The sequence below is a fragment of the Phascolarctos cinereus genome, unplaced genomic scaffold (genome assembly GCF_003287225.1).
Source record: "Phascolarctos cinereus isolate Bilbo 61053 unplaced genomic scaffold, phaCin_HiC Scaffold_726;HRSCAF=1367, whole genome shotgun sequence".
Lineage (NCBI taxonomy): Eukaryota > Metazoa > Chordata > Mammalia > Diprotodontia > Phascolarctidae > Phascolarctos > Phascolarctos cinereus.
The window spans coordinates 391231452-391256850 of record NW_027556098.1 but is presented as its reverse complement, the minus strand read 5'-3'; the positions used below and the strand labels follow the sequence as shown (position 1 = coordinate 391256850).

Below are 25399 nucleotides of genomic sequence, written 5' to 3'. Positions count from 1 at the left end.
AGCTTGGGCAAAGGCTCAGAGATAGGAGATGGAGTATTATATCTTTGAAACAGGAAAAAGGTCAGTCTGAATGGATTGTCAATTGCAAATAATATGTAATAAAGTTGGAAAGGTAGGAGCCAGGTTTGAAGAATTTTAAAGGGAGTTTATTTTATCCTAGAGGTAATAAGGAGCCACTGCATCGATTGAGTAAAGGAATGATGGGGTCTGCTGTGAGGACTGTCTCTCTGTCACTTAACTGGTGAAGATGGATTGGAGTGGAGAGAGATGATAGACCAGTTAGGGGCCATTGCACTTAGCCAGACAAAAGTTGCTGAGGACCTAAACTAGGTCAGTGGCTGTGTGCGTGGAAGAGAGAGACAGATGTGGGTGACGATCAGATGGGGAAGATATAGTTTGGCAACACATTGGAAACGTGGAAACTTGAGTGAAAAATTAAAGTTGTGAACATAACGTGACTAAAAGGTTGATGGTGCACTTGGAAAAACCAAAGACCATTCAGAAGCCTGGCGGGCATGGGGGAAGGATAGCAGGTCTGGTTTTGGACATGTTATGTTGATGATGCCTCTAAAACATTCAAGGTGGACGTGTCCAGAAGGGAGCAGGTGAGGTGGGATTAGACTGCAGGAGTGAGAATCGGACTAGGTCTCTAGAAGCCTTGTGCATCTATATTGAGATGGTAATGGAGCTTTGAAAGCCAGTGAGGTCACCAAGGGAGAGAATCTGGACAGTGAGAAGAAGAGGGCCCAAGACTCTGTCCTGGGATACAACTGAACTTCAGGGATGCAGCGCACATGCCAGCAAGAGAGACTGAGAAGGAAACCAACGAAGAGAGGCTAAGATACTAGTCCAAGGTCATGCATAACAAGTTAGTGTTTGAGTCAAGGTTGCAATGTCTTTTGTCTCCAAGTCTGGTGTTCTTTCCACTCCCTTATGCAAGAGCTCATCATGGGTGGCAAAATGAAGCTGTTGCCTACAATGGGTAGCATGAAACCTGATCCATTCTTAACTGAGGACACGGTTAGGAAGTGCTTGGCCAAATAAAATACTACTTCAAAAATATAAAATCATCAGCAAGCATTATTTGTAATAGGGATAAGCTAGAAGCCTTCTCGTTAAGATCCTGGGTAAAGTAAGGATGCCCATTGTCACAACTGTCATGCATTATTTTGTACTAGACATGTTAACTTTAGCAATAAGAGAAGAAAAAGAAATAGAAGGAATTGGAATGGGCACTAAGGAAACAAAGCTGTCACTCTTTGCAGATGGTGTGATGGTATACGTAGAGAATCCCAGGAAATCAACTAAAAAGCTAATTGCAATAAATAACGATATTAGTAAAGTTGCAGGATATAAAATAAACCCACCTGAATCGTCAGGGCTTCTGTGTACTGCCAGCAAAGGCCAGCAGCAAGAGAGAGAAATTCTGTTTAAAGTAACTGTAGACAATCTAAAATGCTTGGGAATCTACCTGCCAAGACAAACCCAGGAACTATATGAACACAATTTTAAAACAGTTTTCACACAAAGTTAGATCAAAATAATTGGAAAAATATTAATTGCTCATTGTTGGGCTAAGCCAGTGTAATAAAAATTACAGTTCTACCTAAATTTACATATTCAGAGCCATACCAATCAAACTACCAAAAAATTATTTTATAGAGCTAGAAAAAGTCATAACACAGTTCATCTGGAAGAACAAAAAATCAAGAATATCAGGGGAATTAATGAAAACAAATGTGAAGGAAGATAGCCTAACTGTACCAGATCTCAAAGCAGTAATCATCAGAACTCTCTGGTGTTAGCTAAGAAATAGAGTGGTGGATCAGTAGAATAGATTAGATATACAAAACTCAGTAGTAAATGACAATAGTAATCTAGTGTATGATAAACCCAAAGACTCCAGGTTTGGGACAAGAGCTCACTATTTGACAAAAATTGCTAGGAAAACTGAAACATCTTACACTGCATATACCAAGTTAAGATCAAAATGAGTACATGATTTAAACATAAAGGGTGATAACCATAAGCAAATTAGGAGAGCAAGGAATAGTTTAACTGTCAGATCTATGGGGAAGGGAAGAATTTATAACCAAACGAGATAGAGAGTATTACTAGATGTAAAATGGATAATTTTGATTATATAATTTTATTTTATTTTATTTTATTTTGTGAGGCAATTAAGACTTGCATCTGAGGCCAGATTTGAACTCAGGTCCTCCTGACTTTAGGGCCCTTGCTCTATATCTGCTGCGACACCTAGCTGCCCCATAGAGAACTGAGTCAAATTTATAAAAATACAAGTCATTCCCCAGTTGATAAATGGTCGAAGGATGTGAACAGGCGTTCTCAGATGAAAAAATCAAAGCTATCAATAGTCATAGAAAAAACGCTGTAAATCACTACTGATTAGAGAAATGCAAGTTAAAATAACTCTGAGGTAGCCCCTCATACCTTTCAGATTAGCTAATATGACAGAAAAGGAAAATAATGAATGTTGAAGGAGATGTGGGAAAATTGGAACATTATTGCACTGTTGGTGGAGTTGTGAACTGATCCAAGCCTTCTGAAGTGCAGTTTGGAACTATGCCCAAAGGGCAATCAAATTGTGCATACTCTTTGATATAACAGTACCACTACTAGGTCTGTATCCCAGAGAGGTCCAGAAAAAAGAGGAAAGGGCCTATTTGTACTAAAATATTTATAGTAACCCTTTTTATGGTGGCAAAGAATTGAAATTGAAGAAATGCCCATCAATTGGGGAATGGCTGAACGAGTTGTGCTATGTGATTGTAATGGAATATTACTATACTATCATGATGAGCAGGCAGATTTCAGAAAAACTGGGAAAGAACTGATGCATAGTGGAGCAGAACCAGGAGAACATTGTATGCAATAGCAGCAGTGCTGTGCGATGATCAGCCGTGAACAGCTTAGCTCTTATTAGCAATACAGCGATCCAAGACAATTCCATTCCATCAAGTACTCATGATGAAAAATGCTGTCCACTTCTAGAAAAAGTGCTGATGGGCTCTGAACGCAGATTGGAGCATACTGTTTTTCACTTTTTGCGTTTTCTCCCATTTGGGTCCGTATCTTCTTTCATAACATGGCTAATATGGGGGAGAGAGAGTGTGTGTATGTGTGTTTGTTTGAAGAAAAAGCAGTTGCTTTGTGCCTTAATCTGTGAACTCTTTTGCTTTCTGACAGTGTGGAAGAGAACTTGGCAAAGCAGAGGTTACCAGTCAGGTTACCTGACAGGAGGATGCCCTGTGAGGCAGACTCAGACAAAGACAAGGAGGGCCAGATAAACATACTGAGAACAGTGGCTAATGGGACTTGGGACTTGGTGCGCTGTTGCTAGTAATAGAGGTTGGTTGTATGTTGGAGTGAAATAAGGAAGGCAGAGAGAATGTTTATTAAACATTGACCATGGGTAGGTGCTGTGGATTTGCAAAAGATGTAGAAGTGGCCATCCTGGTTCTCATGGGTCTTTCTGATGGAAACCTTGTTTGAGTCCACAGGGCCCAGGCTATCCCGTCCCTTGATAAAGTACATATATCTGCATCCTTCTTGTAGGCATGTTGTTCTTATGTACATAAAAGCATCTTTAGATCTTTATATCAGAGCTGTTGACGTAAGTCACTCTGTTTTATGTCTTTCCTCTCTTTTAAACAGAAGTTTTCCTTAACTCCAGACATTACTCCCTCTTTTTCTTTGTCTTTTCATTTTATATTGCTTTCATTTCCAAACATATCTCTACCTCTTCCCCTACCAAATGAGCCATTTCTTTTGTAACAAAGATTTAAAAAGGAAGGTAGAGTTGGGGCAGGGAGATAAGGGGCAATTCAGATCTAACCAATACCATTACCTGTGCCAGCAGTATATGTAACACTTCACACCTGTCATCCTGTTCTCCCTTCCTCCCCTACAATAAAAAGAACTAGGTACATTTTCACAAGTTCTTTTTGTTTTGTTTTTTCTATTTTATAGCCTTTTAGGCATTGTGCCCTTGTTTTCTGGGTTATGCTCACTTTGCCACATCACTTCATCACTTCTTATGCTCCGGCAGTATTTGTATATCATGATTGTTAGGTCATTCCCTCTTTGATCATTATTTACTTCTGACCTTCTGGCTTCCTGCAAGTTCCTACTAAAAGTCCCACCTTCTACAGGAAGCCTTTCCCAACTCTTTATTCCAGTGCCTTCCCTCTGTTAATTATTTCGTATTTATCCTGTATGTAGCTTTCTTTATATGTATCTGTTTAATGTTGTCTCTCCGATTAGACTGTAAGCCCTTTGAGGGCAGAGGCTATCTTTTACTTCTTTTTGGCACTTTGCACAGTGCTTAGCATATAGTAGGTATGTAATACATGATTATTGATTGATATTTTACAGGGGGAAAAAAAGTTATTTGAAAAGTAGTTTCATAAATGTGAGTAGCATTCTCATTGATTAAATAATACCTAGTTAACCCAACTTGATCTTTACTCCAGCCTGACACCTGTCGGTGGAGAGGTGAGCTTCAGTGAACCTCAGAGTTAGGACACGCAGATTTGTAGCTCATCTTGGACATGCATTCACTCTGTGGCCCTTTGCTTGTCATTTAACTTCATTATGGTGCAAGCCGCTCTTTCAGATGAGCAGAGCAGGTTCCCATCTCCAGGGCTAGAGTTGTTTTCTTACCCTGAGCACCTAGTTGGCATGTGTGTTTGCACATTGTCTCCCCCTTTAGACTGAGCTTTTTGAGGGGCAGGATTGTCTTTTGCCTCTTTTTGTTTCTGGAACATTTAGTACAGTGTCTGACAGATAGGAGGTACTTAATAAATGTTTATTGATAGACTGAAATCACAGGTATAGTCTAAAAAAAGCCAACTGATAAATCTGATCTGTGCCTTCTACTAGAGCAGGACTTAGTTCAGTTGAATTGCTTATGTTAAGTTGTTGTTGTTTTTTGTTTGTTTGTTTTTTAAGGAGGTAGAAAAGAAGGAAAAAGTTTAGTTTCTAGCTGTTGCTAAATTGTTTTTATCTAGATGAAACCAAATCCTCATTGCTATCGTTGATTTCATTTTCCTGGGCTATCCTGATATGTTTTGTTTTGTTTGTTTTGAAGAGATAGGGATCTGAAGGATAAACTTGCTGGCTATTTCTCCTAAAATAAAGGGCCTTTTGGCAGATTTATATATTTAAGTTTCAAATGGTAGCAGCCCTAACTGATTTTGTATGAAAACATGTGGCCTTGACTGCACCTTCCTTCCCTGTTTCTTCTCTAGATGTTGAACACACTGGAGCCACCAGCGAGTTCTATGACAAATTTACAATCCGATATCATATCAGCACCATTTTTAAAAGTCTTTGGCAAAACATAGCCCATCATGGCACCTTTATGGAAGAGTTCAAGTGAGTATTGGATTTCCGGAATTACAACTTTTACTCTCGTGAAAACCTTGAATAGGAATTCTCCTGTGTCTGGGCTTCATTTGGCAACAATTTTGAGGGATTCTCAGATGATGCATAGTTTTCTGGGTATTGCTGAATTTGGACTGTATTGCTGAACAACTATAAAAGCCGTTTTAGTTCAGTTTAACAACATTTTAAAGTGGTTTCTCTGCAAAGAGTTCTTTTGGATGCTGGGAAGAGGAAGTTTTGTTAAGAAAGAGTATCTGTCGTCATGGAATATACGATCTGTGAGATACCCCATGCACACAACTATAATAAACAAAGATATTAGAGAGGTATAAAATAAACTGAAATGGGTACTTTTTGACTCAGGAGATCCTGGTTGATTTAATACAGCAAGAGGCCTTTTCATTGGACTTTAAAGTTTGGGTAGGAAATTAGGAAGTGAATAAGGGTGTGGGAGGACTCTTGTGCCTTGGTGTACTGCAGTAACCCAGAGAGGCCACAGGAAATCCGTTGGTGTGCTGTGGGACCAGAGAGTGGTTTATTTTGGGAGTGGGCATAGTAGAGATGATGTTTTTAAGGCCAGAAGGGCACGTTTGGGGCCAGGACATGGAGCATCCTATTAGCCAGTCACAGAAACCAAGTAATCTAATGGAATTCAGTTCAAGAAGTATTTATTAAGGGTGTGCTTTGTGCCAGGCACATAATAGTTAACACAGTTTTGGGCTTCACCAAGAGAAAGTATAGTATGTAGGTATAAAGAGGTGATATTGCTTCTATTATCTGCCTTGATCAGAACGCATCTGTAATACTAAGCTCATTCTTAGCCACACATCTCAGGAAAAAGCCTCTGTTAAAAATGGAGAGTGTTCAGAGAACCATGACAATAGTGGTATAGTCTTGAGATCATCCTTTGTGAGAGTCCATGGAAGACTCGGGGAGAACACAGTAGCATGACAGATCATTAAGTCACAGAAGGGTCCCTAGCTGATTGAGGGGATAGATCACACTTGGTCTTTATGGCCCCAGAGTGAAGGAAGAAAACCATGGATAGACATTGCAGAGGCAGGTTTAAGCTGGGTATCAGGAAGAGTTTGCCAGCCATTCAAGCTTATTTAGAGGGGAAGCAGCCACCACTTCTGGAGGCCACGGGGCTTCCACTCACCAGAGGTCTTAAAGCAGAGTTGGGCTGACTGCTTGTTAGTTGTATTGTAGTAAGTATTTTTTGTGGAGAATGGCTTGGTCTACATGACCAAGTTTGAGGTTCCTTCTAACTTGAAATTGTATAATTGAATTTTATTCAGTAGAAGTAGTAAACTAATGAAGACTTTGGAGCAGAGAAATGATGTGATCAAATCTCTTCATAAAATCAAATTTATCTGGCAATCGGTATTTATTCAGTCAGCAAACATTTATTAAGACTATGATGTAAGCAAAGCTATGAAGGTAAAAGCAAAAAAATTTTGGTGAGTCGAGTAAGAGAAAAGTTTTTGGAGGATCTTAAGTATTGGGTACAGAAAGAAAGGCAAAAGCAAGCCCTTGAAATTTTGGCACAGAAATGAAATAATCGTACCTGCATTTTTAATGGAATTTCTCTTTCTATCAGAAATACAAAAGTCCTATCCTTGTGTCTTATTGTGACATGGAGGTGGTTTTAGGTTTCAAAGGCTATGCCAGTGGAGTATAAGCTCTTGAGAGCTTTTACAGAGCTAGAAAATCCCTGAGTACAGTCCTGGTGACAGAATGTTTTTATTAGAGAACCAGATGAAAAAAGCATCATCGGTAGGTCACCATAAAGTTAGAGTCTTTGGCATTGCCATTCATGAAACATATAAAAATACAAAATGGCCATCAGCCCTGTGCCGGCCTCTTCCACTTCAATAGTTGGTGAAAATGGGGCAAAGTGCTAGGTGTTGCATAGTTTTTGGACTATTTCCCAACATAAACATTTGGAACCCTCAATATGAACTATTTCCCACATAAAAAACAAATGATACATTATTGAAAGATGGATGGATGGATGGATGGATGGATGGATATTCTCCTTAAAATGGAAATCATAAGACATAAAGTAGCTCTAGACAAATGGAAGAATGACTCAGGTTCTCCTTGGAGTAGCAATAGTACTAGTAGTGGTAGTGGGCAGAGTTGGTTTCATTGTGTGCCCTAGAATAAGGAGAAGTATTTGATGGGACAGACACTTGGTCATCTTACTTTGTAGTGCTCATAGTGAGAATAGGTAAAAGGACCACCATGAAGATAGTGGCAGCAAGCATCTGTTGCTGAGGGTGAAGAAATAGAGAAATTGAATGAAGACCTTGGCAAGAATGTCCGAATGAGCCAACATACACTTGGATATGATGTGATTTCATTTTGAAGGGATAAACAGAGAATGTTGGTTCGTGATTAAGGAATAAAAGATGTCTTAGATTTATAGATTATTCAGAAGCCTCATGCCCATAAATGATGAATATTTTATTCAAGAAGAGAATACTAGATTTGCAAGCACTGAACAAAATCTCAAAGAAGAAATGGACTGTGTATTAATTGACATGGGTATCATTTCTGTCTGAATCAGCTGTATAGTTAGATCATTGGCTGGTGCAGAAGCCAAAACGAACCAGATTAGAAGGAAACAAGATGCTACATGAAATGATGAAATCTTTAACCTAACCTATTTAAATAAGCCAATGAGTATGAGAAATGGGTAGTTGGTCAGTCTTCTCCAAGAAATGGCAATGTTCCATCACGACAAGGAGGAGACCTAAACAGTCCAGAAACTGCATCACAAGCAAACCCTTCTTCTAAACCAAGGACAACACTAATTAAGATAAACTCATTTACAAAACACTACTAAGAAGATGATGGAAGAATACAAGTAGTATTCTATAAAATAATTTTTTAAAAAAAGGAGGGGAAAACAACACTGTAGAAAGCAAGGCATGATACCCAATTAAGTCTTGTCATCTTGAGCTTTTACAGATAAAACTGCCTATAGAACAGGAAGTCGATCTGAAATGGAACAAATCTGCCAGCATTTCTAGACTTGATGTAATTATATCATCAATTATAGTGTAACTACCACGTTTGAACACTAAGCGTTAGAACCTGGTATGGTGCAAATGAAATTAGGGGAGTTGTTAACTCTGGTTAAATACATTGAAGAAATCTCTCGTGGAGGCAGCGCAGTTTTTAAAGGTACTCAGATTGATTTTGAAGCTATCTTGGGAGATGTCAAAAAAATGGATCATAGATAATAATATTAACTTCCTCTCCAGAAATTGTTCTTTAAATCAAAAAGATGTTAATAATTTGTGACTCATATACCTACTTTCTTTTCTTTATAAGATCTTGTATGCATATATTAAAATCAAAATAGGAGCAAAGCTTTGTTTATCTGTTTATTTCTTTTTGAGATTCAGTTCCTCTCATCCAGGCTGGAAATGCAGTGGCCACTCACAGCCTGATCCCACTAATTGACATGAGAGCTTTGTCCCATTCCACTTCTGATCTAGGTTAGTTCCCTACCCTCAGGACCTCCATTAGGCATCCTGATGTCCCCATACCCCTAGGAGCTCACATTGGTTCCAGATATAGTGCAGCCTCCAGATAGCCCGCTGCAGTTCAGAACTCTCGAATTCGAGGGACCCATCAACCTCAGTCTCCCTAGTAGCAGGCATTATAGGCGTATGCCACCATCCAGATAATCTGTAACACTTCTCTACAGCATTTTCAGTCAGCCATTTGACTGATAGAGATACAGCAGAAATAAAATCCTATGGTTTATTGTTTTGTTGGTTACAAATGAACACACACACATAATACACGTGTGTGTGTGTGTGTGTGTGTGTATGTGTAGTGCGTATATGTATACACACACATTTGACTTCATTGAGCAGAATGCATTCTTAAAGGCCTTCCTCCAACATTGTATCTACAAATGTGCTGACATGAAGATCATGTAAGATTGCTAGATAGATGCAGCAGCAGAGATGATTTTGTTTTACCAGCTTTTGATTATTAATACATGTGCGAGCACCAAAGGTACTCGGTCTTATGGGCTAGATCTGGGCTGACAGTTGACTAATTAGGAGAGAACTCCGTGCTTTCAATGGTTTTGATCCATTCCCTGCCTCCAATGCCAGTTTCTTTTTTTAACACCAGTGTTCTCCTAGGATGTCATGGCTGTGAGCAAATGAATGAAAAAGCATTTATTTTTACCAAGTGTACCAAGGGCTGTACTAAGTGTTGGGAATACAAAAAGCAAAGGCAGGACCTGAATTGGAGGAGAAGTTTCCGTTGGAGGAAACAACACCCATGGGGAGCAGAGGCCAATGTGTGGGTCAGCTTTATTCAGAAAGTTACACGGATGAGGAGTAGTGGGTTCATAGGAGAATAGATTAACAGAAAGAAGTTTGAGAATAATCCAAATAGTAGGTAATCTGGAGAGTATGATAGGTACAAGTAGCAGACAGTTATTATCAGCAATGACATTCAAATGAAGTGAAAAGACTGGTCATGTAATGAGTTTGAGGGCTAATAAATGGACAGACTTCATATTGCACTGATATCCATTGAACCTGTTACACAAGGTGAAAGGTCATAGGTGGTTATAAACTATAGCAGTGTATTTTCCCATGAAGGAGAGCATGCATGAGAGAGTGTTTTGGTAGCAGGATAGTGTAAATGGATGGAAGAAAGAGTGAGTGGCTGTAAGACCTGCGAGAAGGACCTCAAAGTAGTTCTTGCGGGTGGCAATGCGTTGGCAGCTGTACAAATGGAGAGAGAGAAAATGGCGTAAGTAGAATCAGTAGGACTGGGAACTGATGTCATGTAAGAGAGGAATGAGAGCAGTGAGGTGAAGGTCAAGTTTGGGCATTAGAGACCAGTCAGACACCCTGGCCAGAATTGGGCAGGTCAGAAGGAGAAGCCGGGTCAGGGGAGGAGGGCTTGCACTTGGACTGCTTAGCATAGAAATGGGCCCTGGTGAATGGGCTCAAAAGAGGACTGGGTAATACCTGTTTAAAAAGTCAGTGTTTTATTGATACCTTTTTAAATATCACTACTGTTTCCCAGTGAATTCACCCTCCACATGAACCCCACTGAATTCTCCTTTGTAACAAAACAGAACAGTTATGCAAATAAATCCTCAGACTGACCATATTAAACTATGTATACCACAGTCTACACCTATAATACACCACCTTTTTGTCAGAAGTCACCATCAGATGCCACAGTTGATCATTGTATCAATCAGAGTTCAGAAGTCTTGATGTCTTTCAGAATTTTTTTTTTCATTATGCAGATGTTTTAATTACTTCCCTCTGTACTTCATACAAGTCCTTCCGAGTTTCCCCGAATTCACGAAAACTCATTTCTTACAACTCAGTAATATCACATTCCTATTCTTTTACATTCATAGGGTACAGTTAGTCCCACCGTTCCTCCATCAGCTGGCATATACTTTGTTTCCTGTTCTTTGTTAGCATAGAAAATGTGGTTGTAAATATTTGTGTCCATATGGAGGCTTTCCCTTTGTTTTTGACTTCCTTTTGAGTAATGCGTATGTCTGTCAGTGATAGTATTGAGTCAATAAGTATGACCAGTTGGGTGTCTTTACTAGTCTGATTCTAGATTGCTTTCCAAAGTTCTTGAACTCTTCCCAGCTCCGACTATGTCCACTGGGAAGTCGGTCTTTCCCCAGCCCCTCCCAGTATTTGCCATTTCCATCTTTTGTTGTCTTTGCCTAAGGTATAGTCTGGGTTTGTATGAGATGAAAGAAAACCCTGAATCGTTTTATATTTGCATTTCTATGAGTGAGCTGGAGCATTCTTTCCTATATTTGATAGTTTGTATTTCTCCTACAGTCAGCTCAGTTTGCTTAGTGGATAGGGCCTAGGCCTGGAGCTGGGCCTAGACCCTGGGCAAGTCACTTAACCTCTGTCAGCATCAGTTTCCTCAACTGTAAAATGAGGATTATAATAACACCTGCTTTCCAGCATTGTTGCCAGTATCAAATAAGATAGCATCTGTAAAGCACAGTGCCTGGCACACATTAGATGCTTACTAAATGGTTATTCCTGTCCTTTTTTTTCTCGTCTTATAATCATCTCTGTCTTTGGTTTAGAATTCTATCCTTTTCTCTGTGAATTGATGCAAAGTGAAATAAGCAGAACCAGAAGAGGTTGCCCAGTAACTATGACAGTGTAAATGGAAAGGCATGTTCTAAGTAATTAGAAAAGGCATTTGTGGTCCTAGAAAACAGGCACTGAACCTCCCGAGGCCAGCAGTCTCAGGGCAGGATAGCATAGATGGTGTCAGATACAGTCTCACTCTGCTGGTTTTTCCTTAACCATGTGTCCTTGTAATTTGTTGACTGAATTAAAAGCAAAAGGCAATAAAGTTGTGTTGGGTTTTTTTTTTTAAGTAATTTTCCCACTAGTCATAGCTATGTGAGGCACCTCTTAATTTTTTTTCTATGTGACCTTTTATATTTACCTGAAGTTTATTGTGGATGTCATGTAAGATAGTCACTGCCCAACTTCTTTCCACTTTACCCAATGTTCTTCTCAAATAGGGAGTCCTCAATCTAGTTAGTATGCTTGAGTTCATTAAACACACCATGCTTACTTGTTAATAGGTCCTACTTACCTACTTTGTTCTACTGTTCTGTTTTCTAACAAGTACCAAATAGTTTAGATGAATGCTGCATTAAGACATAGCTTAAGAGATCTGGTATTGCCAATGGCCCCTTCATTCCTGCTCTTGTCATTACGTTCTTTAGATTCTTAACCTTTTGTATCTCCAAATGAATTGTGTTTGCTGGTTATATAAAGCATCGGCACTTTGACGGAGCGTGAAATCTGTAAAATAATATAAATAGAACTGTTGTTTTCATTATATTGCCAGGCCAAACCATGAGTGAATGTTTCCAATTATTTAAGACTTCCTTCATTTCTATAAAGTGTATTTTGTACTTGTGTAACCCCAGAATGGAAGGTTAATGGTGGATATTTTGTGCATTTTTTTAGTTCTTTAAATGGAATTTTATTTTGTTTTTGTTAGCGCTGTATAGAGATGCAGGTGAATTTTCTCTCTTATTACTTCATTGAAGTTCCTAATCACTTTGGTTAGTGTCTTTGCTGGTAGTTTTCTGTTATCCTCTATATAATGAGTAGTGTTTCCTCATACATTTTTTGCTTTTGGGCCTCAGTTGAGTATTAACATGTTTCCATGTTTCCCAAACTTAGAGCCTCTATTGTACAATAAGAAGTTTGGGTCACGTGTTAGTTACGTATTTTTAAAAAAGAGAAACAAAGATCCAGTGAAGCAATTAATCTGTGAACTGTGTGAAGAATGACTCAGATTGCTTGTGCCAGGAATGATGATGTCATAGGGAATAGTATTGACCATCTAGAGAGTAGCTCCTGTTCTTCTGGAGGAGGTCTGTTTTGCCCTCTCAGAGCCTTTTGTGCTTCTTGGGGGTGATACGTAAACATGTGTGCATTTTGCTTGCTTTTCCAGTTCTGGGAAGCAGTTTGTTCGGTACATAAACATGCTGATAAATGACACAACGTTTTTGTTGGATGAGAGTCTGGAGTCCTTGAAGCGGATCCATGAAGTGCAAGAAGAAATGAAGAACAAGGAACAGTGGGACCTGTTGCCCCGGGTGAGGATGTGTCCCCAGAGGCCCCTGTGGCCTTTCTGTGACCTCGCTGGTCTTCTTTGTAGATGATGCATTCGTTTCCCTCACCTGTTCAGCTGGGAGGTCACCACCTGTTGATTTGAGTCAATTATGGATTTGGTGTGTAGCTGAGCACTGACCGATTTGGCTTTTGAGATCTCTCAGAAGGCATCCTGAAAACTTTATCTGCCTGTTAGTTTTTAAAGAGCTTTTCTGGAGAAAAATTTATTGTTTGACCATGTTGACTTATATTTGGGAAGGAAAGTAAAGAGCACACCTCTTTGATTCTGTTTGCTGGAGAGGAATTTGATGCTTTTTCACACTTGTCTCGATGTGTCTAAAATATTCAAAATGTTGTGGTAGTCATTCAGAAATGGATGGATCTTTGTTTCAGATTAAGGTAATAATGGAAAAGGCCTCTATTTTGCCCAGTGCCATGTAGAAGCCCTGTTGATGAGGGGAATCTGTCTCTTCCCACCATCATAGGCTTCTTTTAACATAGATTTGGTTAAGTCACTGAGGTAGTAGAATTGTTCTAATGTGATGATCCAAACCAATGCACCCACAAAGCCTTTGAGTATTATTCCACATCAAAACCTGCTTTGGAATTGGGTTTCTGTATGGTATCAAGACTGTTGTCCAAAATTGGAGTCCCCTCTTGGTGGGAAACTGGGGACATCTGCTAAATCTACATCTGTAAAGATTTCTCCAAATGAGGATAAAGAATTCTACTGTGACAGAGCCAAATTGTAGCTCAAGTCTGAGAGTTTATGGCAAATGGAGAAAAGATTTGTTCAGTAAAAGTTTTGCAGGCATGATGGGATCATAGTATTTAGCTGCTGTTATTTGAATGTTCCCTTCCCCCCTCTCCCCCCCAACTTAATGGTACCTTTTGAATAATATGGGAAATGAGATGCAGCTGGGTGTTTTCTACCTTTGCGTGTCCTCCCTTTTTGGCATGACCACTGTCAGGATTCATGCATTTAAGTCATGCCTGGACTCCTTCTGGCCCATCTCACCGTCTCTAATAGTTTTACCCTTCTGCTGTTCTGCGTAGTTCTGCCAGATGTTATTCTCCCAGCTAAAACTTTCAGTGGTTCCCCATTTCATCTGGGTTACCACGTGTAAGCCAGGCATGGGGAACCTGGTATAAACCCATCAGTCTGGCTTTCCAGAGCCTTCAGGGTAGCTCCAACCTTATTTCCAACCAGCTTTCTGTAGGAACCTCTTGTCCAGCCCATGGGAACGACTTGCCAGGCACACAGCGCACTTTCAGCCTCATTGCCTTAGAATGCAAATGCCCTTCTCCCTTTTTCCAGTTAGAATAAACAGTCATTCTCTCACCCCCTCCTACCCACCCTTCAAGTACTTCCTCCCGTGCCGGGCCTCCACGTACCTCCACAGCAGCTTGCCTCATCATTCCCATTTAGAAGCAGCCTCTCCTTCCTTTGTGGCAAACACTCCACACAGACATGACATGACCACTGGAGATATTTATACATGTCTCTATTAGCTTGTATGTGCCCTGAAGGCGGGGACGTTTTCTTGTGTCCTGGTCAACAGTAACCATAGTGTCCTGCACGTAGTGGGTACACGATAAATCCTTGTTGAATGAACGAATGAATGTATATTGTCAGCGTTTACTTCATTGTACTGATGGAAGAAACGATAGGTCTGCTAATTAAGACTATTAGAAATAACTTGTGTATCACCTTTAGTCAGATACAACACTGATGCGTCTAAACTTCATCCTTCAGCATTTCTGTGTCCCTCCCAGTTCCGTCTCTCAGTTATTGTTCTAAACTTGCATGAATGGGAAGAGAGGGACCACCATGATGTCAAAGTGAGATTTTTCTTCATTAGTACAATGGGAACAATGATCATTTTATTATCTAACTCCTTGTTTGATGGTGTGCAGGAAGGACTTTGTGAACTTTTCAAGCCCCATAAACATGTGATTCATTATTTTGATTCTGGCAGGCAGTGAGAGGCAGAAGAGCACAGTGGAAACCCGAGCTGGGGATGAGCCCCATCTCTGAGCCATTCTGGCTTTGTGACCTCTCTAAGGTCCGAAGCTGCTGAAGATCAAGACCTTAGCTTAAGGAAAATGATTTGGGCAGCAATGGGCTGGAGAATGGAGGCAGAAGGTTCTCTCAGGACACGATTGCAGTGGGTCAGGCAAGAGTTGATCTGGTTTGAAATGTCTAATTAGCAGTTAATGATGCAGGATTGATGCTCATAAAGGAAACTGGGGCCGGATATATAGATGTAGGAGTCATCTTCAGAGACATGTGAGCTGATGAGGTCAGCAGAACACAAAGTATAGAGAGGCTCAGGACAGAGCCTTGGAAACACCCAACATTAAAGGAGTGATCTCAGTAATGAACCATCAAAGCACTTGGAGAAGGAGGGAACCTAGTAGGAAAGCCAGTAGAGAGTAGGGTCCTAAGAACCCAGAGAGTAGAGGGAGAAGAGAGAGAGCAGCAGCTCTCAGATGTGGCAGAGAAATCCAGAAGGATGAGGCTTGAAAAAAGACATTTGACAGATTAAAGAAATTTGACAGTTAAGAGATCTCCAGTAACTGGAGAGGGTAGTTTAGCTGAGTGAGGTCAGAAGCTAGGCTGCAGAAGACTGAAGGGGGAACAGTAGGAGAGGGCTTAAAGCCTTCCAAGCACAGGCAGCCTTTTCTAGAGTAACAGTGGAAGGTGTCCGAAGGGTCGAGTGAATCTATTTAAGGGTGGAACTAGGAGCCAGTAAAGGGCTAAGGATGGGATGGAGAGTGTGATTTTAAGGAGAAGAACCTCCAGAGGGGCTGGCCTTGACAAGGAGAAGGGCCTCCTTAGTATTGCAGACCAAGGAAGGGGAGAGAGTGTTGGAGGGGACACACTTAAGGGGCTTTCGTCAAATCACACCTCCATTTCCTCATAGAGGATGAGGCAGGCCTCGGCTGACAGAGAAGGGAGGGGAGGAGAGGAGCAGTTTGCAGTCACTTCCGGGGAGGCATTAGCTAGGAAATCCATAGGGAGGAACTGGGAGGATTGCTTTGCTATGATGAATGCCTAGTCAGATTCGTTATTCATAGAAAGAGCCCCTTAGGTTCCCAGTCAGGGCCCAATTACTCTTTATGTACAGTTCCAAAAAGCTGTTACTTCACTCATAGCAGACTAGGAGGTCCAGTTTAGAAAATGCAAGAAGTCTACTAGAGTCAGGCTGATGAGATGAGATGAAAAAGTGACAGCCTGAGGGAGAGGAAGGGAGGGAAGAGAAAAGCCATAGAAAGCAAATATAAGAATTAAAAAATCATTGTAGGCCCATGTAGAGTAGGGGCAAATGGTCTCTATCCCTGGGTCCTGTTTTCATGGGGCTAGCTAAGAATTTTCATAACCAAATTATTAATGAAAAGTTATATATTGTTTTTATTCTACATCATAACAGAAACATTTCTTTCCAAAATGGTCAAAGTAAACTTTTGGCATTTTTATTAACTGATAAAATTCTCTGGAGTAGAAATGGCTCTTCATTTGCCTCTGGAATTTCCATGGCCTTTTGGTGAGTAACAGAGGGGAGATGCTGACACTTTATTTGACATTAGTTGCCTGTTCCTAGGACCAGCAGCAGGCCCGTCAGTCTCAGCTCGCTCAGGACGAGCGTGTGTCTCGCTCGTATCTTGCACTAGCAACAGAAACGGTGGATATGTTTCATATTCTCACCAAGCAAGTCCAGAAGCCTTTCCTCAGACCTGTGAGTAAAGATTCTTTGTTTGCTGTATTCACTTCCCAGGTTGCTCTTTCTATAGTCACCATTCAGTGGTGGTGGTTGGAAACCCTAGAAATGTAGGCTTCTAGCTCTCTGAACATTAGCATTCGTACGGTCATTGGGGATTACAAATTGATTTGTCTCTTTCCAGCTTGAGGGCAGAGTAAAGGGATTGAGGGGAATGAATGCGGCTGCTGTAAAAGTCGAAGATTAATAGTATCCCTCCTTCATAAATGCAGAATACCTTTTTTTTTCTTTGTCTCACTACTCTCAGCACCATCAGTTTCTATATTACTTTGGTCCTCTAGGAACTTGGACCACGCTTGGCTGCTATGCTGAATTTTAATCTTCAGCAACTCTGTGGCCCCAAGTGCCGCGACCTGAAAGTGGAAAACCCTGAGAAATATGGGTTTGAACCAAAGAAGCTCTTGGACCAATTGACAGATATTTACTTGCAGCTAGACTGTGCCCGCTTTGCTAAGGCCATTGCGGATGACCAGGTGAGTACTGGAGGGTGAAGCCCAGCTCTTTACTGAGAAAGCTCAGTATCCTGTGTGCTTCACTACTCACTTCTTGGCTGGCAGTGTGTCACTCACTTGTTCTTTTCTTAAGGTTTTCCACCTAAAAATAAGAGGAGCAGGTTTTTTAAATGACAGTTGGCAAAATGGTACCATATGAATCAGTATGGTAATGAGTAACATGTACACATGCTCATGGGTTGATTCCCATGTATGTTACGGGGCGAGTCACAGAGTCTTAGAACTCAGACATGTCAGAGGTCATTTAACCCATCCTATACCTTAGAAAGAGTCTATTCTACAATAGATAGCTTCTGTTTATAGCCTTTGGGATGGCAAGAAACTCCTCACTACTTCCTAGAACTGCTTGTTTTGGTAAAGGAATGAGAGAAAAGCATATGTTAGACTGTTTCACTTTTTTCACAAAAAAAAATTCAGCTGTAAGAGATAGGGTTTTTGTGTTGTTGAAACTAAAAGACCCCACAGAAAAAGACACGGAATATGGATTCATTTATACTATCTGTACCGAAAACGGAAACAGAGTTTTCATCTCCTTCTTACCCTATCATTGAACTTCCTTTTTTTTTTATTTTTCAATCATTTTCATCAACCCCCATATTTCCTTTTTTTTTGAATCTACATCAATGGAAAAGAGATTACCTGTTTGTAAGTAGTACTTTTTTACTCCATGAAATGACATAGTCTCCAAGTTAGCAGACCTCAGAGGCTTCATAAACCATCGTGTCTAGAAACGAAAATCCCAGAGATCCTGAATCTTTTGCGTATTAAATCTGGTGATCCTGCAAACCCTTTCTTAGAATAATGTTTTTAAAGGCATAAGTTTACAAAAGAAACTAATTATGTTGAAATACAGTAATAACAATATTTTTTAAAAGTCACAGATCCCAGGAACTGTTCATACCTGTTGACCCAAATTTGCCCCGGGCTTACATACTGAGGAAACCAGATAGAATCGATGTCCAATGTATACCAAAATATTCAAAGCAGTACTTTTGTGTTAGTAAAGAGCTGGACATAAAGTGTATGTCCATCATTTGGGGAAAGAATGCAAAACCTATGGTACGTGAATGTAATCAAGCATTATTGTGCAATGCAATCAGATACGATGGATGTGATAATTCAGGGAAACTTAGGAAGATTTGTGTGAACACAAGCAGAGGGGGGGAAATGGATCGAGGGAATGGTATATACAGTGACTACAATGTAAATGAAAAAAATCATCAAAAGCAAGTCAGACTCACATAGAAAAGCCAGTGATGCGTATGAGCAGCTGAGTTTCCAATGAAGAAACACAGGTTGTCAATAAATATATGAAAAAAATGCTCCAGCTCACTCTACCCTGCATCTGCTGCCCTGCCTGGTTACAGCTCCACAGAACAAAATACCCTGTAGTCCTACCTCCCCACCCAACTCCTGTCCACCCCTAGCCCCTTTCCTGAGTCCCTGTCCTTCCCTCTCCTTCCGTTTTTATTGTAAACTCCTTGAGGGCAGGGACTGTCTTTAATAATTGTATCCCTGGCACATAGCAGGAGCTTATTTCTTGGAATGACAATGAGGGCAATGTTAAATTATTTATTTACATTGTAAATAAGGGAAATGTAGATTAAAACAATTCTCAGGTTCCATTGGATTGGCAAAGATAGCACAAGCAGAAAATGACTGCAGTAGAAGGAGTTGGGAGAGGACAGACATACTGATGTGCCGTTGGTGGAACTCTTAATTGATTCATTAATTCTGTAGAGCAGTTTAGAACTGTGCCCCAAAAGGGCACTGAACTGTACATGCTCTTTACTCAGTGATGGCTCTACTATGCATAAACTTCAAGAAAACCAAAGGCAGAGGGAAAGTACCCTTACGTACAGAAATATTTATAACGCTTCCCACCTGCCTGACTTCTTGGATTTCATAATCTCTAGAAACTCATCAGTCTGCATGATTAAATCCACCATGAAACTCAGTTGGAAGGAGTAGGGGATGGCTATCTGGGAGCTCCTTCCAAACCCTCTGTTTGAAAAGGGCAACTAGAGAATTCAGCTCATCATTTCCCACCCTGCTGAAAACAGTTCTGAAATCTGCTCAGCACCCCTGACCTTGAGACCCATCCTTCTCTCTTATTGGAGAGGGAGAAGGTTGAACACACTGGAGAGTTCCTCCTTAGTCCTCTACCATAGAGGACACTGATGATTTCCCAGTAGGCTGATCTCTAGAAACTCACAATGCTGCAAGATGAAGTCAACTCTGAAACCTCCTCAGGTCCTTTCCTACCCCAGCTACAGGACTTCATCATGCCCCTATAGCCTTCCCTCACCTCTTTGGTTTCTTTTTATGTTGTCTCCAGACTGTCTTAGGCCTTTTTTTGTATCTCCAGTGTCTGGTACAGTGCATAGCACATAGTAGGTATTTAATGTTTGTTGACTGTTATTATTCACTAGAACAGCAGTTTTCGTTGTGGCAAAGAACTTAGAAACAAAGAAATTGTCAGTCATTCGAGGAATAACTGAAAAAAATGTAATAAATGTAATCAAATATTGTGATATAAGAAATGATAACAGATTGAACAGATATAACAAACATAACAGATTGAAAGAAACTTGGGAAGACTGAGAAAAACAAGAATTTACACAGTAAGCATAAAGAAATTATGAAGAAAAACAACTTTGAAAGACTTCAAAACTTGAATCAAAGCAGTAATCAGTTGTGACTTTAAAAAAATTGTTGGTGGAGATGCCTCCTGAAAGAGAGATGCTAGACCAGAGATGCAGAATGAAACTTAGGTTTTCAGACGCGACTCACATGCTGATTTGTTTTACTTGATGCCACTTCTTGTTGCAAGGAGGGGTTGTGTGTGGGTGGGTGGGTGTGGGGGGGGGGTGTTGTGTGGGTGGGTGGGGGTGGGGTGTGTGTGGGTGTGTGTGTGTGAGAGAGAGAGAGAGAGAGACAGAGAGTGAGAATTAATGGATAGGGGTAGAGATCCCCTTTCTGGTAGGATGCTTTTATGCTACTTCTCGTGGTTGGGTTGAAGCCCCTCCACCCACCCACAGGAATGCAGGGAGGTGTCTTCTCGTCTCTGCAGGTAGGGAGGGATGACTCTGCCACGTGTGTTGTTGATTGCTTTGTGGTTTTTCCCTTTCACGTCCTTGTGGTCACTGTTTATATTGTTTCTTGGCCATGATTAGTTTACCTTTGTATTGGTTCGTGTAAGTCTTTCCGTAAGGCACTGTATTCAGCATAGAGAATGTACAGATAGAGAAACTGAGACTGCAGGACTGCAAAGGAAATGACCAGGGTCACACAACTTTTAGATTGCAGGGCCGGGATTTCCATGCAGAATTTCTGACCCCAGATGCAAGACTCTTTGCAGCTCCCTTGTAATTAATTTATAACTTTGATTACTACACCAGTCAGACTATGGGTGGAATACTTTACAGTACTTAATTCAATTTTAAATTCCTTTGAAGAAAGTGATTATCTAGAATATCACAGGAAATACAGAAAAGGTCAGAATGGGGAGATGGCACTTTCACTCCTCCAAGTGTCTTACAAAAAAGTGGTCCTCAAAAACATTTGATATTGATTTTAAAAATAGAGAAATAGATCAATGAATAACTAGACAGGGGAGAATCAGAAATAATGGAACTCCAGGTTCAATAAACCAACGATTTCTTGAGCTGAAAGCTAAAACCTTCTGAATTTTGATTGTTTTTCCAAAAGTATACAGTAAGAATTTCTCTCCTGAGCCTTTTTCAGGTTAAACCTATGCAAGGATTTTGGTTATGTTTTTATCAGATGGCATAACGAGAAAGTGTGCAATATTAGGTTTTTCAAAAGAAAACTTCTAAACTAGAGAACATGCGAGTGAGGGCTCTTAGAAAAGAGATTCAGCCTTTCAGTCCACACTGCCAAGTTGAGTGGCACCACCCTAAAGCTAAGCAGAGGCTGCTTTTTCTTGAGAATATGCACTATACCCTAACTTGTACCCTTTGTATTTTATTTTTTGGTCAGGAAATAAAAGAGAAAATGCTTTTTTAAAAATTGATTTATGCTGCCTATGGGGACTGCAGAATTTTCTGAGTGGATCTGGCTTCCTGCAGTTTGCTGCAGCAAACTGGCTGCTTCCCAGCATTCTTCCTACTGCATGCTTGCTAATTTTTTCAGCAAGATATTCGGCTCCCAGGGGGAGAAACAGATGTATGCCTCCTCCTTTCCACAATAAGGGTGGTGTCATAGGAATAAACAAGTTAGTTGTCACAGAGATTAGTTCATCTCTGCCTGGTGCAGCCACTCTTGCCTGTTAGCCATTGAGTACAGCTTTTGGTATAAAGCCATTCTGAATGTTTCAATGACGTTGCCTGGTTAGATGTCAGCTGAAGTACTTCTAAGCCAGGTTGCCCTGGCCTTTGAGATTCCTTGATTTAGTACTTTTATTCTTGTAGTCTGTATCCGTGTCAGTAAATTATGGCCTGAATTTTATGTGATTAAATTAAAGCAGTTATCAAAACCAAAGGAGCAGTTAATGGGTTTTGACCATTATTTCCCGCAGCCAGTCCATCTACCTGGTCTGAGCCTTTCAAATCCAGGGAAACTACATAAGGTGAAATACTGAAATAGGAATTGATTTTGATTGGGAGAGAACAGCCCTTTCTAGCATCTGAACATTTCTGTCTATGAATACTTTCTGAATCTGGTAGTCTACGTTGGATTGAATCTGCTTTACCTCCTACGTGGAAATTTCTCCTTTTCAGAGATCATATAGCAAGGAGCTATTTGAAGAGGTGATTTTGAAGATGCGCAAAGCAGGAATTAAGTCCACAATAGCAATAGAGAAGTTTAAGCTGCTGGCAGAGAAGGTGGAGGAAATAGTGGCCAAGAATGCTCGGGCCGAAATTGATTACAGTGATGCTCCAGATGAATTCAGAGGCAAGTTATGTTTCCTATGAAAGTGAAATTATTTGTGATAGCTGTGTGACTTTTAAAGATATTTTATGACATTTTTAAAATTGCAATGATTTCTTTTTGAAGCAATGCTTCCTTAGCATTAAATGTGTTCTCCCCTTCTCCCCTTAGTCTTATTTCACAGACTCACAGTTGAAGGGGATCTCAGTGGCCCTATAGTCCTGCTTACATCTGAAACAAAACCCTTCTATGATCTATTGACAAATGAGCGTTCAGCCTTTGCTTAGAGACCTTCAGGGAGAGGGGGACCCCGCTCCATCCTGAATCAGGCCTTTCCATTTGGAGACAGCCGGAATTGTTAGGGAGTTGTTCATTCCATCAACTCTAAAGTGACCTCTTGCAACATTCACCCCCTCTCCCTAGTTTTTTACCCTTTGGGTCCGGAGAAGACCTGTTTAATCCATTCTCTTTAAGACTAACCAAATAGCCCTTTTACAAATTAGAATTCCTCTTTTAAAAAGAAAATTTTTGAGAATTCCTATGGTGAAGATCCTTTCCTATCATCTTTATTGCAAAGCCTTTGAGAATCTGACATTATATTCCCTTCTTCTCAGCAGCAGCTGTCGTAAGATTAGTTTTCTTCACCAAAGAGCAAAGCACATGATCTGAACCAGTTCTTTTTTTTTTGTGCAAAACTGGATTAATTACAGAGACTTAAATTTAAATTGGTTTCCTTCTGAAGTTTGTTTTTTCCAGTATCTGGGAAAGAATCCTTGTCTCGTTTGTGCCCTGTACTGCTAGGTGCAGGTTTTTAATGGCGATATCATTATCTTTTCAGACCCATTAATGGACACCCTAATGACTGACCCTGTGAGGTTGCCCTCTGGCACCATCATGGACCGCTCAATCATTCTTCGGCACCTGCTGAATTCACCCACTGATCCCTTCAATCGACAGATGCTGACGGAGAGCATGCTGGAGCCAGGTACTTACTTCACTGAGCAGTTTAGGGGGTAGAGCCAATATCAGGGCAGAACATGCTGAGCTTCTCCTACCTGTTGACTTACAGAAGATCATAATAAAATTCCCCTCTGTAATGGAGATTAATTAAACTCTACCAGCTCCACAAGCTCTGCAGTGCCTGGTCTCAGACATGAAAATTCCCCTTGTTCTTTGCCACATAATGCCTCTTTCTTTTCCCTTTCCTAGCCCTGTTTTTTCCTCCCTAGTACTTTCACCAAACAGTCTATCAGAAGAATGGCTTTTTCTTCCCAGTTTTGGAGGCCTGTAGGTATAATTCTTTAGGAGAAGAAATCCTCTTGTTTGGAGCATTAATCCTTATTTGCCTTTTTTTCCTTTAGTGCCAGAATTGAAAGAACAAATCCAAGCCTGGATGAGAGAGAAACAGAACACTGATCATTAGGTTGCCCTGCTTCCTCTAGCCTGAAATAGCCAGGCCTCTTGAGGCAAGCAGAAGCAACCTTGGCAGCAGTGATGCTGGTTAATCATTAAAGGATGGCGGTGGCAGAGGATGCAGAGGACCCACCAGCAGTGACTTACAGCAGAGAGCTGAAAGGACATCAGTGAGAGGAAATGCCTAATTCTTGTACATATATTTAAGTGATAAAGATGGTCAATAGCTTGAGGACATATTAGGAGGTTGCTCATGTTGCAGAACATGTCCTTCAGTGTCACACTTGGGGTTTTTGCAGCTGTAACATTTTAGCAATGATGAATGGATCTGGGCAGCATCCCTTCAACTTTATTTTTTACAAACAGATATCCGTTGATTTGATTGTGATTAGAACTTTGGACATTTTGCTGCTAAAGAATCTTATTTTCTCCTTTTCCCTGCCCCCTCTTGCACTGCTGTTTGGTTTTTTTCCTTTTTTTTTTTAAGTGATGCAAAAAAAAAAAAGAGAGAAAATAAACTCCTATTTCCCCTGGCCCTCTAAACACATATATTCTATGAAATAACTGTGCCTGCAACAAAATGTTAATCCTGGGATCGTATTTTTATATCATATTCACATATTTGGGTTTGGTTTGGGTTTTTTTTTTTGTTTTTTTAATTGGTGTTAGGTGACACATGATTTTAAAAAAGGGCAAAATATCTTCAGGATTTGGATTCTTTTTCTTTTGAAATGTCCCTTTAAAAAATTTTTTTTATTGTGAACTAAATGAAGAGAATCTTGTTGCTCTGGTCCTTTTAATAAGCCCTGAAATAGGAATCTAAGAAAACAGCTGCAGAAAAGGAGGTGTTTGAGTACATCAGGACTTAAATGAAATGTTGGGGTTTGTTTTTGTTTCGTTTTTGTTTTTGTTTTTTAATTTTAAAACTGGTGATGTACTATGCTAAGGGACAGTTCTAAATCTTTCCTATTTACCTCCAGGAGGGTAAATAAATTCCTCAACTCTTGAATTTGCGAGTTTGGGAGCAGGGGTCATTTTTATGTTGAAAACTAGTTTCTGTCTGTGGCTTTGCCTTACCAAAGCAGAAAGGGTGTGGGAAATGTTAAAAGCGTGTTTTTCTATACAGCAACACACGCAAGAAGATTTTGTATTACTGCCCCTGCATACAATACTTGAATTCTTGAATTTCCTTTGGGGGGAAAAAAGGATTTTGAAACCACGAAGTGTTTTAAAGAAATTAAGCCTGTTTAAAAAATTTTGTTTTTCTTTTCCTATTTCTTTTTTTTCTCCACTGACAGTGTCCTCTGTTCAATTCCTGACTCTTGAACTACAATAAATGGTGATCTACATTCACAAGGAACCTTCCTAGAGTCTCCTCTTTTCTTTCAGAGGGGCTAAAAGGGTGGGTGAAGAAATTGAACAAGGGCCATGTCCGTTTGACTGTGGTGAATTATCTTTTGGTGGTGCAGTTGAGAGCTGCTGAATTTAGTGTGCTCCTATTTGTTGTCTGTTATAATTTGACGTTCGGTTCACATTATTGCCTTGACACACAACGGATGGAAAGGTGAAGAAAATGCAAGATCCCACTGTGTTTTGTTCTGTTTTGTTTTTTTGATTCAGTAGAGCAAAATGTGACTTTACGACTCACCAAGGTGTTTGCCATGTACACGTTAAAATGCCACATATTGTCTATCACATGCATCAGTAGAGG

The 25399-nt window shown here is 40.3% G+C and overlaps 1 protein-coding gene across 3 annotated transcripts in view; it reads left to right on the top strand.

Moving 5' to 3' along the window:
- The window catches only part of UBE4B (ubiquitination factor E4B), a 135581-nt gene extending 110533 nt beyond the window's left edge, over positions 1–25048 (top strand). For all 3 annotated transcript variants that reach the window (XM_078145683.1, XM_020974176.2, XM_020974185.2), the window contains 7 exons: positions 5274–5400; positions 12928–13072; positions 16694–16828; positions 17152–17343; positions 22125–22299; positions 23114–23260; positions 23637–25048. In XM_078145683.1, the coding sequence (XP_078001809.1) occupies positions 5274–5400; positions 12928–13072; positions 16694–16828; positions 17152–17343; positions 22125–22299; positions 23114–23260; positions 23637–23698 (983 nt within the window). In that variant the 3' untranslated portion in view covers positions 23699–25048. The remainder of the gene's footprint in view (positions 1–5273; positions 5401–12927; positions 13073–16693; positions 16829–17151; positions 17344–22124; positions 22300–23113; positions 23261–23636) is intronic.
- Positions 25049–25399: the final 351 nt, after the last annotated feature.